General features: G+C 42.8%; 2 protein-coding genes and 1 pseudogene across 10 annotated transcripts in view; 1 reads left to right on the top strand and 2 right to left on the bottom strand.

Moving 5' to 3' along the window:
- The window catches only part of DHX58 (DExH-box helicase 58), a 34,852-nt gene extending 13,923 nt beyond the window's left edge, over positions 1-20,929 (bottom strand). For 2 of the 5 annotated variants that reach the window (XR_014224041.1, XM_082240502.1), the window contains exons 1-5: positions 5,603-5,730; positions 2,883-3,018; positions 1,791-1,993; positions 1,477-1,678; positions 403-593 (exon numbers count right to left, since the gene is read on the bottom strand). Coding sequence is in view for 4 of the 5 variants with exons in the window: in XM_082240502.1 (XP_082096628.1) it covers positions 403-593; positions 1,477-1,678; positions 1,791-1,958 (561 nt within the window). In the remaining variant the exon portion in view is untranslated. Of the gene's footprint in view, positions 1-402; positions 594-1,476; positions 1,679-1,790; positions 1,994-2,882; positions 3,019-4,636; positions 4,756-5,602; positions 5,731-20,665 lie in introns of those variants that run through there. The other 3 variants (XM_082240504.1, XM_082240505.1, XM_082240503.1) reach the window with 3 other exon arrangements.
- LOC309542042 (general transcription factor IIF subunit 1 pseudogene) overlaps positions 1-23,731 on the bottom strand; it is a 213,901-nt pseudogene that overhangs the window by 5,372 nt on the left and 184,798 nt on the right. The gene's annotated exons all lie outside the window — the stretch shown is intronic.
- DNM1L (dynamin 1 like) overlaps positions 6,011-23,731 on the top strand; it is a 36,421-nt gene continuing 18,700 nt past the window's right edge. For 2 of the 4 annotated variants that reach the window (XM_082240497.1, XM_082240495.1), the window contains exons 1-2: positions 6,012-6,263; positions 16,603-16,750. In XM_082240497.1, the coding sequence (XP_082096623.1) occupies positions 6,162-6,263; positions 16,603-16,750 (250 nt within the window). In that variant the 5' untranslated portion in view covers positions 6,012-6,161. Of the gene's footprint in view, positions 6,264-16,602; positions 16,751-23,683; positions 23,723-23,731 lie in introns of all 4 variants that reach the window. The other 2 variants (XM_082240494.1, XM_082240496.1) reach the window with 2 other exon arrangements.

Genomic DNA, 23,731 nt, shown 5'->3' with positions numbered 1-23,731 from the left:
TATGCTGTGGCTGTGTGTGTTTGTGGAGCATTCCCTCACTTGCAGTTGAAACAGTACTATATGTTACCACCTCATCTGGAGCATTGCAAGATACCTTATGCCAGGTGAGATTATTTGTCAATCTCCCCAAGTAGTACTGCCTTCTCTGACTGGTAGAAAGTTTTAAGGGTCCAAGGCAGAGAGGTCTTTCCCATTACCTGCTGTACAAGACTCTTGCAGCTGCAGATGCCAGGCATTTAGTACTCTAACATGAACTATGCTCCTATGTATTTAGTGTTTGTGTGAAACGGGCCTGCAGCTGCAGACCAAAGCAGCCTCTGAATAGAAATAAGGTTAAAAAGGGGGAAAGCAACAATGACAATGCTTCCAGTATTTGGGCCAAATGTCTTCCATCGGACTCACCTGCAGAATGTGTTCCCGAGCTCCCTCCAGGGAGCTGGCACCACCCGTACCTAGTGAGGCTGTAAGCCCCAGGATCTGTGGTAAATTCTTTTCGCCCTTCAGCTTTCGTTCGAGGTAGCCCTCCATGATCTTGTTGTAGGCGGTTCCTTTGTGGGTGTGATGGCACTCGTCAATCACCAACAAGGTGAAATCTGCACAGATGATGATGACGACGACATCACAAAATATACAGCCAAGTATGGAAATATAGGCTGTTAGATCTTTAATATCTCCTTAAAAAGTTCATTTCCAAATTTTGTCTCTTCCTCCAGCATAGGAAAAAGCCCCCACATGTGACAAGTTAAAAAGGGTTTATTTATGAACACTTCAGAGGTCAGATTCATGTACTTCAGAAAATTGCGCAGGCAGTAAAACTTATCTTAGTTACAAAGTGGTGAAAGTTCCTGGCATAGGAACTCGAGAATGGCTGATGACCAGTTCAAACCTCTTCACATGCTGGAAGATAATAGGCTTGATTACCTATTTCCTCCCCAGGTAAAGCAAGTGTCATAGCTAAACCTGGCAGGACAGCGTACTCCATGGTATTAACCCCTTCACGCATTAATTAGACTTAAGCTTGTTGCCCCAGAATTATGACCCAGCAGTGGAGGAGCAGCGTTTCCTTCCTGTCCTCCTTGTGGGCATTTCAGAAGCGACTGGCTGGCCACTGTGGAGAAAAGGGTGCTGGACTAGATAGGGCTTTGATCTGATCCAGCTGGGCTCTTATGTTCATCCCACAAGAGGAGGTTATGGCCATCAACTGGGATCACATTAAAATAGGATTAGACAAATTCATGTAGGACAAGGCTATCAGTGGCTACTAACCATGATGGCTATGTTCTACCTCTACTGTCAGAATCAGTATCCTTCTGAATACCAAGTGCAGGATGGAAGAGAGCTCTTGTTCTCAGGACCTGCTTCCAGGCTTCCCATAGGCATCTGGTGGGCCATTGAGAGAACAAGATGCTGCACTAGATGGGTCACTGGTTTGGCCCAGCAAGCTCTTATAACACCTCTTTCCCACCAGATGCTCACCTGTCAGGTCCACGTGCATCTCCTCCTCTTGGCTGATAAGGGCATTTTGAAGGATCTGTGCTGTGCAGATTATTAAGTCACTCATCTTCAACACTTCTGAGAAGAACAGCTTCTGGTTGCTGTCACCACTGATGGCTGTAATGTTGAAGCAATTCTGCAAGATGCTAAACTCATTCTTCAGGTGTTGGTCCACTAGAGGCACCTGCCAGGGCAAGAATACAGCAGTGAAACATTTTCCGGGAAATGAGACTGAAACCTTGTCTTTTGGTAAGGGACTGTCTGTCTCCCACCCACCCACATCACCTGGTCCTTACCGTGTTGACTAACACAGCCACCTTGCTCTTCTGTACGCTCTCCATGTGCCTCTTACACACATACACAGCTGCCCGAGTCTTTCCGGAACCCGTTGGTAGCCAAATTATGATATTTTTGCCCTCCAAGGCAGGATCAATGACTTCCCACTGATAATCCCGAAGTTCCATGTGGCCACAGTTTTGAGGGCTGGTCTATGGAAAAACTTGGAAGACCAAGAGTCAAGTCAATTCAGCATAGCACTGAGACACAAGTTACTCCTTCCATAACTTGTTGACAAGACTTTTCTGGCTGGGAAACTCTATGGTTATCAGGAGGACTCTACATTGTCAAGTTCACACAGCAAAGAGATTCAAACACAATCTCTCTTTACCCCTCCCAGCCTCATCGTTACACACCATACATTTAAAGCACACCCTCTACTGCAAAGAACCCTGGGAACTGAAGTTCACCCCATACAGTGCTACAATTCCACCACCCTTAACAAACTACAGTTCCTAGTATTATTATTTTTTGAGGGGGGAGGGGTGCCTTAAATTTACGGTAGGTATGCAGATAATGAGACTGGAAAGTGTAAAGCTTGGAAACATTGAAGAGTATGTTGGAAAAGATGGGCAGAAAGAAAAGGGGAAGAAAGCCCTGTTTTTCTTGAACCGGATAGTTGAATCCAGCCCAGGGCATCTAGGAGGATGTAGCAGCCAGGAGATTTAAGTAGGTCTGGAGACAACAACTGAAGCACACACCCAAGATGTGGGCACCTCTAAACACACAGAACAAAACAGATGCCAAATAAAATTTTAATTTGGGTCTTCAGTGGGTTCTCTAAAAGCTGGACTTCTAGGTTCCCATTTACCATAGAAGGTATTTTAATACTGAATGCCATGTTTTATATATATGTGTGTATATATATGAACATTTATAACGCTGTGAAGCTGCCTGACTTTTCTATACAACGTCATCATTAGTGGGAGACGAAACTTGTGCTCACAAAGAACTGAGCTAAACAGATTGCCGTAACTCTGCTTCTCCCCACACAGAGAGACGCGAGACGCTTCTACCCCCCCCTATTTCCCCCTCATCATCACACACCATACCTGTCTCCGTTTAGTTCTTCTAGACAAGAATGCCACTGCCGTTGCCACTGTTCGGCTCCTTCTTCAACCCAGCTTGGTGAAAATCCCTGGTTCCACCAGTGTTTTCTTTAGTTTCCTTCTTGCCAGAAATCGAAACCTAAAAGCATTTTGCAAACAGTCTCTTTCGGAGCCCCAACCAAGGGGTATCTTGACAGCAACAAACCAGGCCTTTTCAGATTGCATATCATCGAGCAACCCTGCTTGTAGGGTTCCCTTAATTCCTTAACATACACAAACACACACACTTATTTACACACAACCAAACACTGTTCCGAAAGTTGGTTCCTTATACGTACATGCAACACTTATTTATTATTTATCTTATTTTTCCAGTATTGTTATTCATGTTTTTATACTGTTAAACATGTTTTATGCTGCTTTTATAATTAAGTGTTTTAAATTTGCTGTTAGCCGCCCTGAGCCTGGTTTTTGAACCGGGAAGGGCGGGGTATAAATAATTTATTATTGTTGTTATTATTATTATTATTATTATTATTATTATTATTATTATTCAGGTCAGTTCTCTACATCTCTAATTAGTCTGTGAATGTTCTTTTTTTAAAGTCCTGATAAAAGTTAAATAAATTCAATTCATCAGTATTATAGTGGAAATTTATCCCAATACGCACTTGTTTGTCTCCAGTCTTCCTTAATATAAAGCATTTGTGTATTATTATTTCATTATTATTAATAATAATTTTACAATATTATGTTATAATAATGTAATAATAAAAACATTTTTACTATTGTGTGCCTTTTTTTACACTTCACTTGGCTAGAGAACTGCACTGCCAAATTCACAGAAGTATAAATTTTGAAGGACTGCATTTTGCTTTGAAAATTATTTTGGAAAGCACTATTAGGTAGGTTCAACTATCTGTGCAAATTTTATCAAAAATTCCCCTCTCCCCGGCCATGACACCAATCTGCATATGTTTTGCAGGTGCTAATTTATATGTAAAGATGCAAGTTTAGATAAATTTTTAGAAGGGGGAAAAAACAAACACTAGTTTTTGCTGTCAGGGTATTTAAGATTTTCCGTGTCCGCTGTATGTGGATTGCCCATTTTGTCCCACCCACAATCAATGGGCAAGAATGAATGCTTACGTACATATTTAAACTTTAAAAAGGCTTGTCCAACATCTAATGACGCTCAGCCCCCTCACTCTCTTCTCCCACACTTATTCACATGCACATCCATGCAGTCTTTCTCTCTTCCTCTCCTTCCACTCACACAATCTCACTCCATCCACCCAACACTCACTCAGTCTCATTGGCATAGCGTGGGCTGCCTGGGGGCCCAGGGCCACCCAGAGGGAGGCAACCGGACAGAGTACACATGCGCAATCATGTCACCCAGCAGATTGCAGCTGCAGATTCAGGAAAAGAAGCGTTCCATTGTCTGGAGAGGCCACTTCCTGGTTTGCATGGAGAAGCCATTTCCAATGGAGCCCAGAGATAGAAACGCGCAGCTGCATGGAGGCAGCACTGGGTAATGAAATTCTGCACCCCTATCTATTTTGTACCTGGGGCAAGTGACCCTGGGGTTCCCCCCCAAGCTACACCACTGCTCACTCCCCCCCTGTACTCTTCATCGGCATGAATTTAGAAATCTCCTTTCATTAGTCAATATCATCCATACATGAAACCCAGCAACCACAGCTCAAAGCCATTTGTGCCACAAATGGAAAGTAAAAGAGAGAAAAAACAATCACCATGTGCACACCAGTTCACTCAAGAAAGTTAGTCAAGTCACACGTTGTGTATTATATAACTGAGAAATTAAACATTTCCAGAAAGCATCTGCTTTAGGGATGGGACCAGAACAGTCAACCTTGGGGAATAAGAGAGAGTGAGAGATCTATTTTTAATAAGCTCTAAGTACGACTAAACAACAACAACAAAGCGGTTGTAACAGAAATGGGACTCTCTCTGAATTCCAGATGGTAGAGACAAACAATAGGGAAATGATCTGTTGTGAACAAAACCTGGTCTTGTTCCCTTATGGGGTACACAAGTGCCCTTATAGAGTCCTTTGTAGGTTCTCCATCGGTCGGAGAAAATAACAGAGGCCAACCAGAGAATATTGAGAAGCAAAGCAGCTAGCAAGCCTGATCGTTATTGAACTGTTGCAACAGGGTGCTCCCCTCACACGCAGGACAGGAGGAGAACCCAGAACAAAGGTGTGCCTCCCCTTATATAGACATTTTGAAATTCCCTGCCCTGGCGCTCAAGACCACCCCCAGAAACATCATACATACAGAAGGGGTGTAGCCCAAGACCACCCCCCAGATACATCATCCCTACATCATAGAAAAGGCGGTCCACAACAGAAATCTGAGTGCTTCGTTTATCTCCTGTCTGCCAGGTTATTTGATAATGCCTTATCTGATTGCCTTTCCTGGTAGTCTGGCCATTCCTTTGAGATGGTAATCACTTAATTCCTGAGACACTAGGAAGGTTCCCTCACCCTCTCCCTCCTTGCAGAGGCACATTTGGTCAGTTTGGGAATCAAAATGGTTTCAGGACTGTATTCCTGTGCTGCTCCAGACATGTTGTTTATATATTTCTGTACGTGTTTGCTTGGTACATTTATGAACATGTATTATATATCTAAGACCTTAAAATTCTTATAACAGAACTTATGTATTTAAATTGCCCTCTAGAGATGGTTGCCTCACCTGGCCTCATTTTAAACAGCTACCTTCAAAATGTTGCATTTCTCCAAAGATATATCTGAGCAGCTTTGTCTTCTACAACGGGGGCACGGAGGGCGGGGGAAATGAACTGGGGAGGCATGGGGAGGGCATATCTATTTTCTTTCCATTTCTTCCACCCCGCAATTCAGAAATATGCTCTAGCGGGCCAGCCAGCCGCGTAGGACAACGTCCTCACGTGCTCAAGTTCCGCTTGAGGGAGACACGTGCACCTCGAGAAAACGGCCACCTCTCCGCGTTCTGCGGCAGGACGCGCCCCTCCCTGTTCCTCCAAGCACCCTCTAGAGGGCGCTGCGGGGCGTCCCGAGCACTACAACTCCCGCCGTGCCCTGCGGCGGCGGGAGCGCGCGCGCGCGCAGAGGCCTCTGGGAGAGAGCGGGCCGGCGCCAATGGTCGTCGTCGGCCGCGGCGGCGCGGGGGAAGGTGGCAACGCGGGCGCCCTTTCTCGCCGCCTCCCTCCTCCATTCATTGCCGTCGCCTGCCTCTCCCTCCGGCCCCCTCCGGAGCGGCCGCCTCTGCCGCCATGGAGGCGCTGATCCCGGTCATCAACAAGCTGCAGGACGTCTTCAACACGGTGGGCGCCGACGTCATCCAGCTGCCGCAGATCGTGGTGGTCGGGACGCAGGTGAGGCGAGCAGGCGGGCGGGGCCTGCGCCAGGGTGACCTCCTCCGCGCCCGCCCAGCCCAGGGAGGGGTCGCCCTTCATGGCCCCTTGTGAGGGGGGCTGGGCGTGGAGGCGCCCATTGGGGCTGGCTTTCGTTTTAGGATTATTCTGAGGGGAGGTTGGGTTTGCCCTGCAGTGTCTGGGCGGGAATGGGCGTCGCTGCTTCTTGCTGCTCATGTTGTGACTCGCAGCAGTTCCACGTATTTCCCTCATGGTTTGCGCAAAAGGCGCCTCGCGCCCCCTCGGCGGGTCTCCCCCTCGCGCCCAACTTCCAGGCGAAGGTCACTCCTTGGGCGTGAGACCCGGGGCTTGGAGAGCACGTGACGCTTCCACAGAGCACCGGCTCGGTTCTCTTCTTTGCTAGTCGAGTGGCAAATGCAAAGAAGAAGGGGGAAAGGTGGCCTGTGGCCCCTTAAGAGACTGGCCGGTTCATGACAGCTTAAAGCTTTATTTTTGGTGCCGTAGCTCTGTGTGTGTGTGTGTGTGCGCGCGCCCCCGCGCGCGCTCCTAGCTGGAACAGACTAGCCCCTTTGGAATTAGTCGAATGTGTAATACGGAAGAAACAAACAAGGAAACTGATAACGGGGGACTAGTGGAACAGGGTTGTGCCTTCGTTGTGAAGCTTCTTCCCAGGGTTATCTGGCTGGCTGCTGTGGGAAGTGGTGTGATCCAAGAAAGCAATTTTGATGTCATCTTAATAATAATAATATAGTAATAATAATTTTATTTATATCCTGCACATCTCTGGGTGGCCTACAACACATATAAAAATATAACAAAACATCAAACATTACAAACAAATCAGAAAGTTCTTTATCATGTAGATTTGAGGAAATATTGAAACTCCCACTGTTTTCAGGATTGGTCTGGCCTCATGTATGCTGACCCTACATAAAGTGTGTTCTCCTCACAACAATCCAGAAAAGTACGTCACCATGCTGCTTTTTTACAAACCAGGAAACTACCTTGTCAGTTCAGCTGAGATTGATTGTGAACACAGACATATACACTATCCAAATCCTGTTGCACCGTTTACTACTGAATTGATTATTTGGGGTTGAATGGTGAGAGGTGATAATGCAAGCTAGAGGGTTTAAGAAACTATCCAGATAATGATTTAGAGATATGATATGGTTCTGCTGCTAAAACTGAGCAGGGCCTTGTCCTTTCATTTGCCTATCTTGGTGATGAGCTGAGAACCATACATGAGCCTCTCAGCTTTTCCAAGGAAGGGCGTGGTGTAAAAAACAGTAATCAATACACAAAGGATGAGAACCTGGAAACAATGTATTTTAATTGATGTGAGGTATCAGGTGTGTGTGGGGGGGGGATTAAGGAAAGCTAAGATTTGAGAATAAGAAAAGTCAGAAGGTTTGTAGGCATGGGGTTATCAGGGTGATAATGTGAAGGGAATGGGAATCAGTGGCAGACTATTATCAGGGCTGTATGTACAACATACTTTTAAAAAACCTCCTTCCAGGTAATTGCATTGTCAAGAGAAGCTAAAATCTATGAACTGTATACATTGGCATGCTTTTTGGGGGGCAGGCAAAATATCAATCTGCATTTGGGGGCTATTTTGATGTAATTTACTCTAGATTTCATGGTCATGGCAGGAGCTAGGATATTGAAGTATCTTACCCCTTCCTCCAGTTCTCTGAAACTCAGCCATGTATCTGACTTCAGATATATCAGCCCACAAGCTGTGAGATATTGGCTCATATACATATACGAGTAGTAAAGGATCCTAACTCTGCTTTTACCTATAAAATATGGAATGTAATTTATACATATATACACTTTTCATACATGTTGCCTTTTTTATTCAGGTCTAGGAGAACATCTGCTGGTAAATTCCATATCTTTTCTGCTGGGATGTAGGTCCCATTGAGCTCAGTGGAACTCTCTTCTGGATAAACATACTTTAGCTATATGGTTTCCAATATGGACTGTAAAATGTAAGCCTTTCTTGAGTTCTGTGACCTTACTGCCCAGGGATGGGAATCCTCAATAGCTCAACCTTCTAGTATCTGCTCCCCCATCTAGACAGGTTTAACTAGAGCCCGGGGGACACTCAGTTTTAACTTCCCTTATTTTTGTCCTGATTTATCTCTCCACACCCCCAGAGGTCATTGTTCCTTGCCTCTCTTCCCTGTTATTTTTGGAATGCTCTTTTTAAAAGGACAATGTGGGAAATAGTGTAATAAGCTGTTCTATCTTTTATCCAAACTCTTTCCCCCATTCATTTATGATTTTTGTGCAATTGGTTTGGTTGACCTTCTTTGGTGAATAGGTGTGCCTTTCAAAAAATACCAACTCCCTTGCGCTCAAAATAGCTACACCGTGATCCAAACTGCTATCATGGGAATAATTTTGCAGGTACATTTGAAGCTTCTTATACTGACATTGTTTCATTGAGAACAATGTACCGTATTTTTTGCACCATAACACTCACTTTTTTCCTCATAAAAAGTAAGGGGAAATGTCTGTGCGTGTTATGGAGGAAATGCCTACGGGTGGCATGCCTATGGATTTTCCTCCTCTAAAAACTACGTGCGTGTTATGGTCGGGTGCGAAAAATACGGTAGTTAACAGAACTTGGGGTTATATCCAATGCTGCTTTTCCAGCAGCACAGCAGACTTTTGCTTGTGCAAAGCAAATTTCCCTCATTCAGGAATTTAGTGTAGTGCTAATTGGGTATGTGTGCATGGAATGTGGTCCACTCATGGCAAAACTTTCCCCCTCTCATTCCCACCCCCCAGAGCAGATTTAGGGGTTGGGTGAAGAGTCCTCTTGTATGAGATCTCATTCCATTCATGTAGCAACTTGGTTGAATTCTGTCCATTGAGAACAATTCCTAGTTCCCCATTTTTAATATGTTTTCAATTTGTAGAACTAACAGTGCAATCCTATGGATGTTTACTCAGAAGTAAGCACATCTCTGCTGTCATCAAGATCATTATAGGATAAAAAGAGGAAAATGTGCCCTATGCTTGTTATTTATCATTATAATTTAATTTAAAGTTGGCTGTACTCCAGTCATCTAGAGCAGGCATCCCCAAACTCGGCCCTCCAGCTGTTTTGGGACTATTACTACCATCATCCCTAGCTAACAGGACCAGTGGTCAGGGATAATGGGAATTGTAGTCCCTAACATATGGAGGGCCGAGTTTGGGGATACCTGATCTAGAGGGAAGATAAAACATACTCACTCTATCAGGCATGTGAAGCAGGACTTGTGTTTTCCTAAGTCTGCTTCTGGATGCATTAAGTGGGCATTTATAGTTGTGTTCCTCTGCTTAGAGTTGCTCTGGTATCATTGAAGAATTAGTGGGAATTAGTGGGTAGGATGAGAGATGATCTGGCTTGTAAATAGGCACACTTCTAGTTGCCAATTGTAAGTCAGAAATTGTGTGCTGATGACTAGGAAGGAAAGCTCTCTCTCTCTGTCACACACTTACACTCACACACAATGTACTTTCTTTTACAGAGCTCATTGGGGTTTTCTTTTATTCTCTTTCTTCACCTTTACCCACTTAACAGTCCTGTTTGGTAGTTTGGGGCTTGGAGAGGGTGATAACCCGAGGTTATCACTCAGAGTGTGTCTTGGCCAAGGTGGGTTGTGTGTTAGAAACTCTACATTCCTAGACTTGGTCAAAGGGTTGAGACATGCAGAACTGCAGGTCCTAAAACAAGTTTATTGGAGTTCTAGTAGGATACACTAACAGGTAGTGCATTTTGCTTTCAAATCCAGATAATCTTTCGGTTTAAGATGAATCTCTTGTTTACGTCTTTATCTCAATATACTCCTTTTCTTGTACTTTTCTTGTACATGTTGCATTTGCAACATGAAATCTTGTGTTAGCCTTGGATGCTGCTTCATTTTGCATTAAACATTTTTTGTTTCCCCCCTGCATGCCTTCCTTCCCCCATGCCTCTCCTTGCTTCATGCTTCACTGATACTACTTTTCTTTGGAAATATGCTCTGTTGAACTTAAGTGACCTAATTTTTATTCTCTGTAGGCATGGTTTAGTCCTACTTAGTGTTTCCCAGTTGGAATTGGAGCAGTATTACACAGAGGTCCTTGACTTCCTTTTTTCTCTATATTCTATGCAGATAAAAAATTAATGTTACAACTCATTTTTTAAGATTGGGTGAACTCTGTTTAGTCGTTGACAGATCTAGGACTCTTTCCAGTGTACGTTGGGGAAACGCAATGAAGCATCTGGCTGGCATAGTCTTCCCCCTCATGGTTGCTTTTGAGGAATTGTGCTATGGATGTACACATGCAAGTGGAGGCTATCCCATTTTTTTTCAAGTGTTGGAGGAACACACATCAGGAAGAGAAGGGATGTAGCTCAGTGGTAGAGCATCTGTGTTGCATGCAGAACGTCCTAGGTTCAATCCCTGGCATTTCCTGGTTGGGCAGGACCCCATCTGCACTATACAGTGCATTTAAGCAGTATTATGCCGCCACTTTAAGCAGTCATGGCTTCCTCCCCAAAATAATGAGAACTGTAGTTTAAGGATACTGATAGTTGTTAGGAGACCTCTATTCCTTTCACAGAGCTGCTACTTCCCAGGGAACTCTGGAAATCGGTTTTCAGCCAAGAGAGACTCCCTCTTCCCGAATGACGCTCTGTGGTTAGAAACTTATCATCAGCATTTCTGTCTACGCTGATAGGGAAAACCAGGCTTAATTTTTGATATTTATCTTCTAAATTGGAAGAGTTAAAGTTGGTAGGCCTCTAAGGTACCACTTTACCTGGGTGAGGTATCTAATTCTTTTCATGCTTGCCAGATAGATGCTTGAAATGGCCTGAGGCTCAGGCCTGTGTGGTACCTGTCACAACACTTTTAAAAATGTCTTCAGGTGGGTCAAGAAGTAGAGGCACTAGGTAGGCTCTCTATGCATGTTTAGGAATAGAGGTAGAAAGTCAAAAAAATGCTAAAAAGCTGAAATGCAGAGCAGATGATAAATGATTCTAAAAAATTGAATTGTGAGGATTTTTCACATTTCAGCTATAATATCTCTTTAAAAAAATATCTAAAAATCAAAATTCAATGCCAATATATTATAAACTTGACCAATTTCTATTGAATGCAATCCATCTATTGAACACATTAAGCTAAAGGCCTGGTTCACACATAATGCTAATACATGGTTTATTTAGCCAAAGTGTGGTTTGTAGCCAAGCCGACTAGACTAACCATGATTTGTTTTTTGGCCCCAAACTATAGTGTGAAACAATGGCTCATTGGTTTATGAACCATGGCGTGCTTTAACTATCATTTGGCATCACAGTACAGGCAGTGACCATTTTAAACGAGTATAATGGACGTGTGTCTGCTGACCTGCGGATCCTTTTGGACCCCAAAGAGGGAGGAATGGGGGCAGGGCACACTCTGCTGATGCAACCCTCGCGGAAATGGGGAATTGCCTGCATGTCAAAACCCAACAGCCTTTCTTAAACATCCTATGTTCAATTTGATTTGATTATTTAATTTCTGTACCTCTTAACAGTATACAGAAAACTGAAACAGCAACAGACATCTTAAAATATTACAAAAATACAGTTCCATATTAGAATGTTACATTTATACAAATATATATATATATGGGTTCTCACACAGGGACCATGCTATGGCAGCATGAGGCAAGAACAGCTGTGGAAAACTAACCAAGATTTGGAGAAACAAGCCTGCCTTGTGACTTGTGGTTTGTTGAAGTAACCATGGTTAAAACAGATCATGACTTTGCATTATATGCAGACGTGACCACAGACTGCTTTTCTTTGTGTGAAAATAAAATCCTGGAAGGCAGTCAGTCTTCAAACAAAGGATTTTGTTTATATACAGTCCCTCATTTATACAGAAAGAGTCAAATTCATGAATTTCTAGTAAACTGTTATTAATTTCACAGTCTCATCCTGAACACTAACCAAATGTAATTATGTTGTGCAAAATACGTGTGAGTTGCATTTACAAAGGTTTTGAAATATGTTGCAAGTCAGTATGCATTAATTGTTAAAGCAACAAATTAAAATGTGTGTGTTTTAGAAAATGTGTTTATTCCAGAATTAGATAACTTGGTTTGAATCAATGATTTAAGTAGGTATCTTTAATACTGTACGAATTTGAATCAGTACTTTATTACAGTGTAATTCTATGCATGTTCACTCAGAAGTAAGCCCCATTGAACAATGTGGGGCTCACTATGAGGAAGGAATCTTTCCCAACCTGGCACCCTTCAAATATTTTGGACTATGACTCCAGTCAGCCCCAGCCGCTCATCTGGCAATTCTCAGCCTGGCAGAATAAAATCTAATTGCTGATCTCAGTTTAACAGGCCTGGTAAATTTCCTTGAGAAGCTTGGGTTTCTTCTTTTTACATCCTTGCAAGATGATGCTTTTCCTGTTCTGGTCTATAAATCGAGGAAGTGCAGCAAAGTGAAATTGACACTAATTATCTGTTTATATTGTAAATTCTCCACAGCTTGAGTGTGCGTGGATCCAGTTGAGCTGTGTGCTACAGTGAGTTGACAGTGTGCTACAGATTCACGCTGCTTCAGTTACTCTGTTGTAACTAGTTGGGCATAGACATGTTCTATTCTAGGGTGCATTAAGAAGGTGTGGCAGCTGTTTCCCGCTTTCTTGCTGCCAAGGTTGCCCCCATTCAGTGTATGGAGGAGTGTTGCTGAAATCCAGATGAAGACTCTTGATGAAAATGTATAATCTTATTACTAAAGATTCTTCTGTTCTAGCAGACTTTTATTGTATGAGGAAGATAATGGCTTTTAAACTTGATTTTTAACTGCTGATCTTGTTTACTTGTTTGTTTGTTTTATGAAATTGTAATTTTAAATGTTGTACGCCACTGCTTTGAATTGTGTTCTTGCACCAGAAAGGTTGGATGTAAATAGTTTAACTGATAAATAAAACCCCTTTTTTCCTGAAAATCCGTTTTGTCAGTAACCAAAGAAATGGCAGGTTGATGCATCCTCAATGTAACTACAGATGCTTAATTAAGCTGATAGTGGAATTGTAGAGTTGGAAGGGACCCCAAGACCTGCTCCTCTAGGTGGTAAAGGAGTAGATTCCTCCTCCCCAACATACTGATCACTGCAGCGGAGGTGACTAACTTGTGCCCCTCAGTGGACTCTCAGTTCCAATCACTGCAGCCAGCATGGCTAATAGTTGGGGATGATGGGAGCTGTAGTCCAATAACATCTGGAGGGTCACAGCTTAGCCACTCCTGCCCAGCAATTTTATTTATTTATTGTTGAGGAATCTGATGACTTACTTAGAAGCTTTTAACCAGCCTCAGAAATAAGTCCTTGCAAAAAATTTATTAGCCGGCTAGGGGCTAGAAAAGGACAGAGGGAATGAGTCATTTTTGTGTCAGGCATGGAACTAAACCTGTTTTCTATGAAGTTTTCCATATGGTTTCTGTCTTGGGTGCAGAGGAGGGTTGGAGCACCCCATCCATCCTGCCTGCTGGTCATTAGTGCCACCACCAGCCACTACCAGGCTAGTGCTGAAATACAAAACTGCCTTTAACCAATTGAAAGACAGGGTGCAAGTTACTGCAGACAAAATACCTCGCCTTTTAAGAAGTACCCCTTTAATAGCAAGTAGAAAAAATGCATACAGTGGAACCTTGGTTCTCGAACTCAGTCCGTTCTGGGAGTCCATTTGACTTCTTAAACTGTTCCAAAACCAAGGTGCGGCTTCCAATTGGCTGCAGGAGCTTCTTGCACTCAAGCAGAAGCAGCTTCAGACGTTCGGGTTCCAAAAGAAACATTCGAAAACCGGAACACTTCTGGGTTTTCGGCGTTCAGGAGCCACAACATATGAGTACCAAGGCATTCGAGAACCAAGGTATGACTGTAGTTACTTAGAAGTCCGACTACTGCTTCATGAGCTGAGGAAGTGAGTGCAAGCAGTTGTCTATGTTTGTGTGTGTATATGTGCGCGCGCACACACAGTCTTGGGGCTACCGCCCCTGTTTGCATTGCTCACCAAGCCCCACAGCCTCCTCCCCTTACACCTCAGCCAGATCTCCATCCCCTCACAACTCCTTCAAGTCCCCCTTATCCTCAAGACTTCCCCTGTGTCCCTCCATCCCTGTTTGAGTCAGACCTCGGCTGCTGTTTAAAACCACCCCTTTAAAATCTCCCTCTTTTATTGCTCTGCTCCCCTGCCATGACTTCCTGAAATATTGCAATGAGATGCAAGAAGTCCTCCAATGGGGGTTGTGCAATGGCAGCCTTGCAGTTTTGTGTCTATAGGAGGTTTATGTAAAATTCATTCATTCATTATCTCTTTCTCTCTCTCTCTATATATATATATATGTCGGAAGAGAGAGAGAGAAAATGTACAGTACAGCATTTGACGGAGACTGTTGAGGTTATGGATGTATGCAGAAGTGTTTACAGTAAAAAAACATCAAACAAACAACAATAAGCAGTAAGACCAGCAGCTAAAAAGAAAAAAATTGACCCATTTATATTGAGACAAATGGAGATTTTGAAGCCAGGCCAGGCCCAAGTTGTCATTTAGGGCTTTAAAGGTTAAAATCAGTCTCTGGAATTGAGCCCAGAAACTAATTTGCAGTCAGTGTAATTTATGCTCAGTTTGAGGAAGGAGATTTATTAGAGTTTATTGGAAGTATATGTTAACACGTTTTGGAGTAATGAGGATCACTGTAAGGGTAGATGGGGAACCCTTGGTCCTTAAGATGTTGGACTCAAACTCCCATTTGCCCCTGCCAACGTGGTCAGGCGAGGGATAGTTTGAGTTGGGTTAGACCGTAACTAAATACGGTTAGCCTTGTAATATTTTTCAGTGTCTTTTTATGCTTTTGTGAACTCTAAGCTCTTTGGCATATAACATTGTAAGTGCCTTTTAAAAATCATAGCGGAGCTTCTGATAGTTGAACACATGCTTCAGAGCATTATGATTCGTAATTAGCTGCTTCTGATAGGTCGGCCTGTTAGTACTGCAGCAAAGGTTCATCAAAATTATTGATGAAATTATTTAATTATAGCTGCAGAAAGGATTAATAGCATGTAATGGTGTACTTGCATTAGTGCCCCATCTTTTAAATGTTGATTTTCCCCCCTGCTTTTCCTGGGGCTCTTTCTGAGGCTTTTTCTCCCTCACCAGTTGTACTCACTGTAGAATTGGGAACAGAGTCTGGTCTGGCGCACTTCCTCTCTCACTTTCCAACCCCATCCAACAGTGATCCATGCGCCGGTCACCTCCAGGCTTAACTACTGTAATTCGCTCTACGCGGGGCTGCCCTTGAAGCTGTCCCAGAAACTCCAGCGGGTGCAGAATGCAGCAGTGAGGCTCCTCACGGGGTCTCTGCCATGGGAGCATATTCACCCAGTGCTTTTCCAGCTGCACTGGCTCCCGGTGGAGTACAGGGTCAGATTTAAGGTGCTGGTTTTGACCTTTAAAGCCCTTCACGGCCTAGGACCCTCGTACCTACGGGACCTCCTCTCCCGGTATGCCCCACCTTAAGGTCCATAAATAGCAACACGCTAGTGGTCCCAGGCCCTAAGGAAGTTAGATTAGCTTCAACCAGAGCTAGGGCCTTTTCAAAACTGGCTCTGGCCCGGTGGAACGCTCTTCCTCATGAGACCAGGGCCCTGCAGGATCTGATTTCTTTCCACAGGACCTGTAAGACAGAGTTGTTCTGCCTGGCCTTTGGTTTGGAGCCAATTTGATTCGCTCCCCCTCTTTCTTTTTCCTTTTTCCTTTCTCCTCCTGTGATGAGGCTGCATTTTAATATTTTATTGTTTCAATATTTTAATGTTGTATTTTAATCTTGTTTTTAAGTTGTATTCATTCAACTTGTTTTTATTATTGCTTGTAAGCCGCCCTGAGCCCAGCCTTGGCTGCGAAGGGCGGGGTAAAAATAAAAATTATTATTATTATTATTATTATTATTATTATTATTATTATTATTATTATCTGTTGTTTTACTTGATCTAGGGGGGAACCTGTCCCCCTACACCCATGCCTGGGAGGCAGCTATAGTTTCCCTCCCTTTCATGCTAGATTTTCATGAAATGCTATGATGGGACAAAAGCAGAATTGCCAACAGAGGGCAGTCTAGATCTATTGCAACAGATAGATCCATCTTTTTCTCCAAAGCCTGATTTTTGGGGGGAAGGTTTGTATTGACACCTGTCCACAACCTATGAAATTCCCAATTCTGTCATTTGTTCAAGGCTATTGGAATAGTAGAATGCAATATGCAATTCCTTTGCTTCCTTTTCTGTTTTCAGAGCAGTGGGAAAAGTTCTGTGCTGGAAAGTCTGGTGGGGAGAGACCTGCTCCCCCGAGGCACAGGGATTGTCACCCGGCGCCCCCTCATCCTGCAGCTGGTTAACGTTTCTGCCGAGGATCTTCGGAAAAAAACTGGAGACGAAAACGGTAAGGGCTGCTCATAATGGGATGTGATCCTTAAAAGGAAACTACTGTTCAGTTGCCGTTATACAGTCATGCCAAGTTAAGAAATAGCCAGCATTTTAATTTTAAAAGTCGCTGACGCCTTTCCACGGCCTGCGTGTGTTTCACATTTCTCTCTTTATATCCTGAGGGCAAGGCACAGCTGCTTTGGATTTGTACCACCTGCACAACAAGGAAAGCTTGCTTGTGCCCTTGCCATTCCTGTGGGTGGTATTACTGTTACTCGCTCATAGCATTCAGCAATTTTAGAACTGAAGTTGTGTGTCTTCTATTTACAGCTGCCTCATTTGGGGGGTAGTGGAGTACATCACAATTGCACTTAGAATTTTAATGGAATGCATAGGAAGTTGCCTTATACCGAGCCAGAACATTGGTCTGACTAGCTCAGTGTTGTCAACGCTGATTGGCTCAGGCTCTCCAAGGTTTCAGACAGGAGATGCTTCTAGTCCTACCTGGAGATGCTGGGGATCGAATTTAGGGCCCTAGCAGATGCTCTGTGACTGAGCTATACCCCTTTCCTATGCTAAAAGCATTTGACAGAGATTGCTTCAGTTCTCAACGCTGGAAGGTAGGGCAGTATTATAATGATGCTGAGAGAATAGGGCCTACCTGAGGCCGCCTGGTGCAGAGTATGGCAGAAAGATGGTCCAAATTAGTTGGATGATTAGGAATAGATTTATACGTGTTTCTGATTGCCATAAAAAATAGGAACTGAGAATCATTGCATTCACATCCATCCATCATTATTGCAGGGGTTTTTTCCATTCATCTTGGCCGAAATAATCATTTTGACAGGAGACAATTATTCTTACAGTAACTGGATAATCTTCATTTGTTAGAGAGATGGCTTTGTTTTTGGCTTAGAATAACTGATGCCTGTTTCCTGTAATGGGTTGGACTTAGGGTGGGAGATGATGGGAACAGAACTGTGTGCACTGCGCTGGGCTTCTTGGAGGAAAGGTAGGAGATAACTATAATAAATAAATGGATTGCAGCTCTCACTTGTTGCTACTTTATTAATGTGTATCCTGCCCTTCCTTCCAAAGCAGTCTGGGGTGGGACACACACAAGAGTTAAATCAATCAAAATATCGAAAAACGTCTCCAAAATATATGCAGACTGGGAAAGTTCTCTACATAAAAGTCTTGGAGGAAGATGCAGGCCTTCAGTTGGCATTGTAAAGGCAACAGGAGGTGTTAAATAGGGGTCTGTCGAATATTTAAGGGGAGCAAATCCCAAAAGGTAGGTGCCACAACACTAAAGGCTTGATTCCTGTATTGTGCAAAATGGGATTTCCTGATAAGATGGTATCTGCAAAAGGCCCTCACCAGTAGGCTGCAGTGAGCAACTGGGTATATAATGGGCAGGGTGATCTTCCTCTTCTAGATGCTACACCATACCAGCTCATATGAAAACAAAAGAATTCTGAAGGAATAGAGAGACTTGGAGCCACTTGGGAGTTTTTGTCAACCAGTTTCTTAAGCTGCATCAGAAGCTATTTGACCTGGAAAGGAGTGGTAGTGTCTTGTCTTAACCGGTTCAAAGTTTTGTGCTCTGGTGATGCCTCCTGTTTATTTAAGGATATTGTCCATTTGCCTTTGAGATCACCAAAGCTTTCATCTTCCCTTGAATATCCATAATTTTAATTGAGGGTGGGGAAGAGATTGTGTGGAACCTTTTCTAATTATAGGAACAACAACTAAACCATTGACAATATGTTAAGATGATTTAAGTTCTTTTTCCAGTTCCTGTTTCTGATTTAAATATCTTTAATGCTGCCATGTAATATTACATTCTGAAAATAAGGACCTGAAATCTTTGCCAGCCTTTGTAAACTGCATGTAATAATTGTCATTGCTTGGAGGACCCATTTTGCAGTGCAGTGTTGGATTTGTGTATACCTGTAAATCAATTTGAGGCTTTGGAATAAATCTTAGCCTGCTTGCTGTATTTGTGCTGGATTATTTGAAAGGAGAATCCTCACAAATAACCCACTAACACCTGCCAGCTGATATGTAATCAGGTTTATTACGCACACCCTACTTAAGCTGCCTCTAACAACAACTGGGATGTGGGGAATTATTTGTTTTGAAAGCATCACCTTCTTTGTTTGTGGAATCGCCCAAATTCCCTTCTCTTGGCACAATAAGAGTACAATGCAGTTGAATGAAATGGTTGGCTAAAATAAACCAGAATCTGTTGCATTTTTTCATGCTTTATAAATGATCCTGTTCTCTTGGCTAATTTTTATCTTAAGCCACACCTTTGGCCCTTGGTATGGGGTTATAATAATATTTTCCTTTTCCACAAGTGAAGGAGAGTTTGGGACTTTCCGTATATCTTCCCCTTTCTATATGTTCTTTTTAATATCCTGTGCAAGCTTTTTCAGCAGGAACAGCACTTCTGTGCTGTTGCCTTTATCTAGGAAATATATGAAACATTGCTTGTGTTTCTTATCCTAGTAGCATCAAACATCAGCTCATTTTCCGACTAGCTGCCCATTATACCTGTTGGTATAAAACTGTATTTGAGAGATGCCAGAAAGTCAAAAGGGGGGATTCCTGTTGAATCTCTACTGGAAGCATGTTTCACAGCATGGGACCAGTGACACTAAGTGCTTGATTTCCAGTTGTGGCCAGCCAGGCCTCTGTAACTTACAGCATTCCTCCAGATAACCTCCAGATGGTCCTTAAGGCATCCTAGACCCAAGTTGTTTAAGGCAAAATGACATCATGGAATCAAATGCACAGCCTGCCATGATGATACCATGTCATTTTCTGTCACTACTTCTTGTTGGCTTCCAGATTCAAAGGATGTGATAACCAGGAGCCTGGTCTTTATTCTCATCTTTCTTTCGCTTTGTTTGGATAGAGGTGATGGGAATAAGCAAGGGATTATCTCTTCTGGTCTTCCAGGTCTAAGCAGTAAAAAGAGGGAGTATGCTTGTGTGGACAGAAAGGGCGTTATTTCTTTACTTATCCTCTCAACAAAGCCCAACTTCCATTCCAATGGTTTTCTTGAACCCATTCCACTGTCGCAATTTAATATCACCTATAACCCATGAAGCCTTAACTTACCAATAACCCTTGTAACTATAAGCATATTAAAAAGCCAGCCAAGTGTAGTCATAGTATTTAACAAATATATTAGTGTTTGTTTATGACTGTATTATGCAGTATACAAACTTATGCGCTTACCTTAATGTAAGCACATTTTAAATGTATATACACTTTGCTAACTCATTACAGTGGTGCCTCGCAAGACGAAAAGAATCCGTTCTGTGATTCTCTTCGTCTAGCGGTTTTTTCGTCTTGCGAAGCAAGCCCATTGACAGATTAGCGGATTAGCGTTATTAGCGGCTTTTAGCGGCTTATCGGCTTATCGGATCAGCTGATAAGCGGCTTAGCGGCTTAGAAAAAGGGGGGGAAAGGAAAAACACCCCGCAGGAACTCGCAAGACATTTTCGTCTTGCGAAGCAAGCCCATAGGAGATTCGTTTTGCGAAGCACCTCCAAAACGGAAAACTCTTTCGTCTAGCGAGTTTTCCGTCTTGCAGGGCACCACTGTACTGTTAAATACCAAAAAGTTTATTTTACACTACTACACCAAGAGGAAGCAGTTAGGTACCCTCTTGAAGCTCTTTTGCCAAATTGCCCTTGTACTTACTCCACCCCAGTTAAGCCTCACCGGTGCTATAACTGATGACTTTTGTTGAAGCTCCTGATTCAACCTCTACTGAAGGCAGCCCTGTTCTGGGAAGTTTTTAATGTTTGATGTTTTGTTGTGCTTTTAATTCTGTTGGGAGCCACCCAGAGTGGCTGGGGAAACCCAGCCAGATGGGCGGGATATAAAGAAATTATTATCATCATCATCTACTGACCTACTAAAGTGCAGATATCCCCCTGTCCTGGAATCTTTTTCTGACTCTCCAGACATCAGAGCCAGGCATTCTTAACTGCCTCTCACTTCTCCTTCTCCCCTTATCTCATCAGCCTAAGCCCAGTAATTCATCTAACCCAGCAAATCTTTGGCCACTTTGCTTGCCTTTCAGGTCTTCTTTCTTCTTCTTTGATGCTCTCTGTTGCCACCTCCTTCTGGCTGTCCAGCATAGGTGCCAACCAGCCTGGACAGACCATCCCAACTAACTGCTGCTGACCAGTACCTGGCCATATATATTCTGCTTCTGTCCCCTCTAGTCCAGCCCCAGCCAATCACACTGTCTGACTAAATATTCTAAACCTGCAGCCACCACCCAGAACATGCCTGTCTTCTATCATTTTGCATACTGAGAGTTCTATCTCCAACTCCTCCTCAAGTGTCAGTTAAGGAGTCCCAGGGAAAGTTAAACCGACTTTCACCTGAGCAGGCAGAAGGCTTCCCCCATCAGATGCATTACAGTGTATAATATCACAATACAAATGCTAGCATGCACTACACACTACCCTTTAAAAGACAGTTTAAACAAGCAGGATTTCTTCACAGCTCTCAAGGTTGCTTTTACAGTTCATGGGCCTTCATATCATTCCTGCTGGAATGCAATGCCCCTTACAAATCAAGATTTTCCCAGGAAAGAGGCAAGCCATACGGATTTTTGCATTGCATTCAAATCCACTGCATTTCCATTCTTCCTCAACCTCTGCTCTCATAGGAAATAGTCTCAGGCAGTCTCACAGGAAGAAGCCCATATAAGTCCATAACTTAGATGACTTCATACTCCCCTGACCTCGGTGATTGAATACTCTGAGCATTGACTTTGGAAAGTTGTGATACCTTACACATCTTTTTAATAGTTTTAATGTTCTCATATGGCTAACACAGCAAGATGTATTTAAAAGGAGCTAGCCATATAAGGGATAAACGTAACAAACAACACAGTAGTGTATCTTAATACAGTGGTACCTCGGGTTATATACACTTCAGGTTAAGAACTTTGCTTCAGGATGAGAACAGAAATCGTGTGGCGGCCGCACAGTAGCAGCGGGAGGCCCCATTAGCTAAAGTGGTGCTTCAGTTTAAGAACAGTTTCAGGTTAAGAACGGACCTCCGGAACGAATTAAGTACGTAACCAGAGATACCACTGTACAGAGATGCAAATTATGAAGTACGGTAGTGATCGTTGATCTTGTGTTGCTATAAATGCAGGCAGACCATAACTGCCTTATTCTTAGGGGGTCTTTTATTGTTGATGAGAAATGTGTAAGTTTGGGGAGAAAGTGGTAATAAGCCATTCTCTCTCACACACACCCCAATCAGCATGGTGTAATTAATTAATTCATGCCCCTGCAACTCTGGGCTCTCTGTAATGTCTGTGAATTTTGACTTGCTTTTGGTATAAAACAACATAATAAAGAGACTTAACAGAGTTTTTTCTTTTCCCTCCTGCTAATCTTGCTGTGAAAGAGTCTAGATGTGAAATGTCTAGCCTTATAAGTTTTTAAAGTGGCCTTTCACCTAAAATTTTATTCTCATAGATAATTTTCTTTTTTCTGGTTGGGTGTGTTAAGGAGGAAGGAAGAATGAGTAGCTCTACAAGAAATTGATATTCTTGTCACTCCTTTTGGGCTCAAAACAAAAATGTCATTCTTAGGGAAATGAATTAGTTTGAAGATGAGAGAGGAGCATTAAATTTGGAACATGACATTAAATGAAGTAGTGTCAAGGTACCCTTTCACTGAATTTAAACAACTCAGGCTGAATGCGGAGTGTAGAAATTGTTGTCTTACATAAACAATACAGTTTCTGAAAGGTAAAGTTAACAAGCTTTTTGGAAGAAAGTCTGAGATAAATAAAGTGATACTGGACAATCTTTTCCTATTCATAAGCCACATTTATAAATCCAAGGTAGTTCTTTCTTAGCAGAATGTATGAATGGTGGCCACAATTATGGACTGCAATAACAAACGTTGCCATACTTTTGCAGAATTTGTGGTGGTTTGTTATGTTAGTTTTGTTGTTTTTTGGCCAGAAACGTAGGTGGCCGAGAGAAATTTGATGTAAAAAAAAAAAAAAGAGACAAACTTGGGTGGCGAGGTTCACAATAAAGAAGCAAATAGGCAGTTTTGTTTGCTACAGTTGCGGGTTGTGCATCCTTAAGATCACTTTGGCTCAAGAACCTGGTTTGGATCAGCGTACAAAACAGGGTGCAATGGGAAGCAGGATAGCACCTGCTCACCCACCAGATGGCACCTATTCCTCTCCTTATGCTAGTTGGGTATAAAGTTGTGCAGGACCTAGTTGCAAAAGAAAAGAAAAGAAAAGAAAAGAAAAGAAAAGAAAAGAAAAGAAAAGAAAAGAAAAGAAAAGGGAAAAGGTCAGTGCAGCTAGTCCTGAACTGTGCTGGCAGTTTCTAGATTTTATGCAAACACCTCTGTGGTTCAGCCCTATGTATGATGACCTTCATTGCACTGAATATTGAATAGTGTATATGATATCCAGTATGTGAGTGTCTGGGTTTGGAGGCAATACACCCACAACTAGTAACTAGCTTCTACACATGTTAAAGCCTTGCCCAAACTGAGCCACTGTGATGGTTTTTCATTTCCTGTAAGTGATGGTACCTTTCTAAACTACTCATCCTTGCTCATTTCCCCCTTCTAGCTTAGGTAAAATCTATTTGCCAAATGGTGGTTCTTCACTTTGTAGTATTTAAGCTAATTAGAGGGAGTTACTGACAGCAGCAATTATCTCAGTTATCTTGAAATATATCTGCTGCTATATTAAGACTGGTTTTCAGAATGTTACATTCTAACTCTGCATTAAGCATGCATGCATTTCTCATGTGGCACATATGTCTTAATGTATGTTGTGATTCCTGCAAGACTGATAATGTCCTCTCACAGCGGGTCCAGAGGGAGGGGAAAATAACCAAACTTTTGATGCTGTTTCTTTTCAACTGCAGACCCTGCAACTTGGAAACATGCAAGGCACCTTTCGAAAGGTTTCCTAT

Source organism: Podarcis vaucheri (genome assembly GCF_965113315.1).
Source record: "Podarcis vaucheri genome assembly, chromosome: 10".
Lineage (NCBI taxonomy): Eukaryota > Metazoa > Chordata > Lepidosauria > Squamata > Lacertidae > Podarcis > Podarcis vaucheri.
Note: the sequence above shows the minus strand (reverse complement) of the source record. Positions and strands in the feature narration are given on the sequence as shown.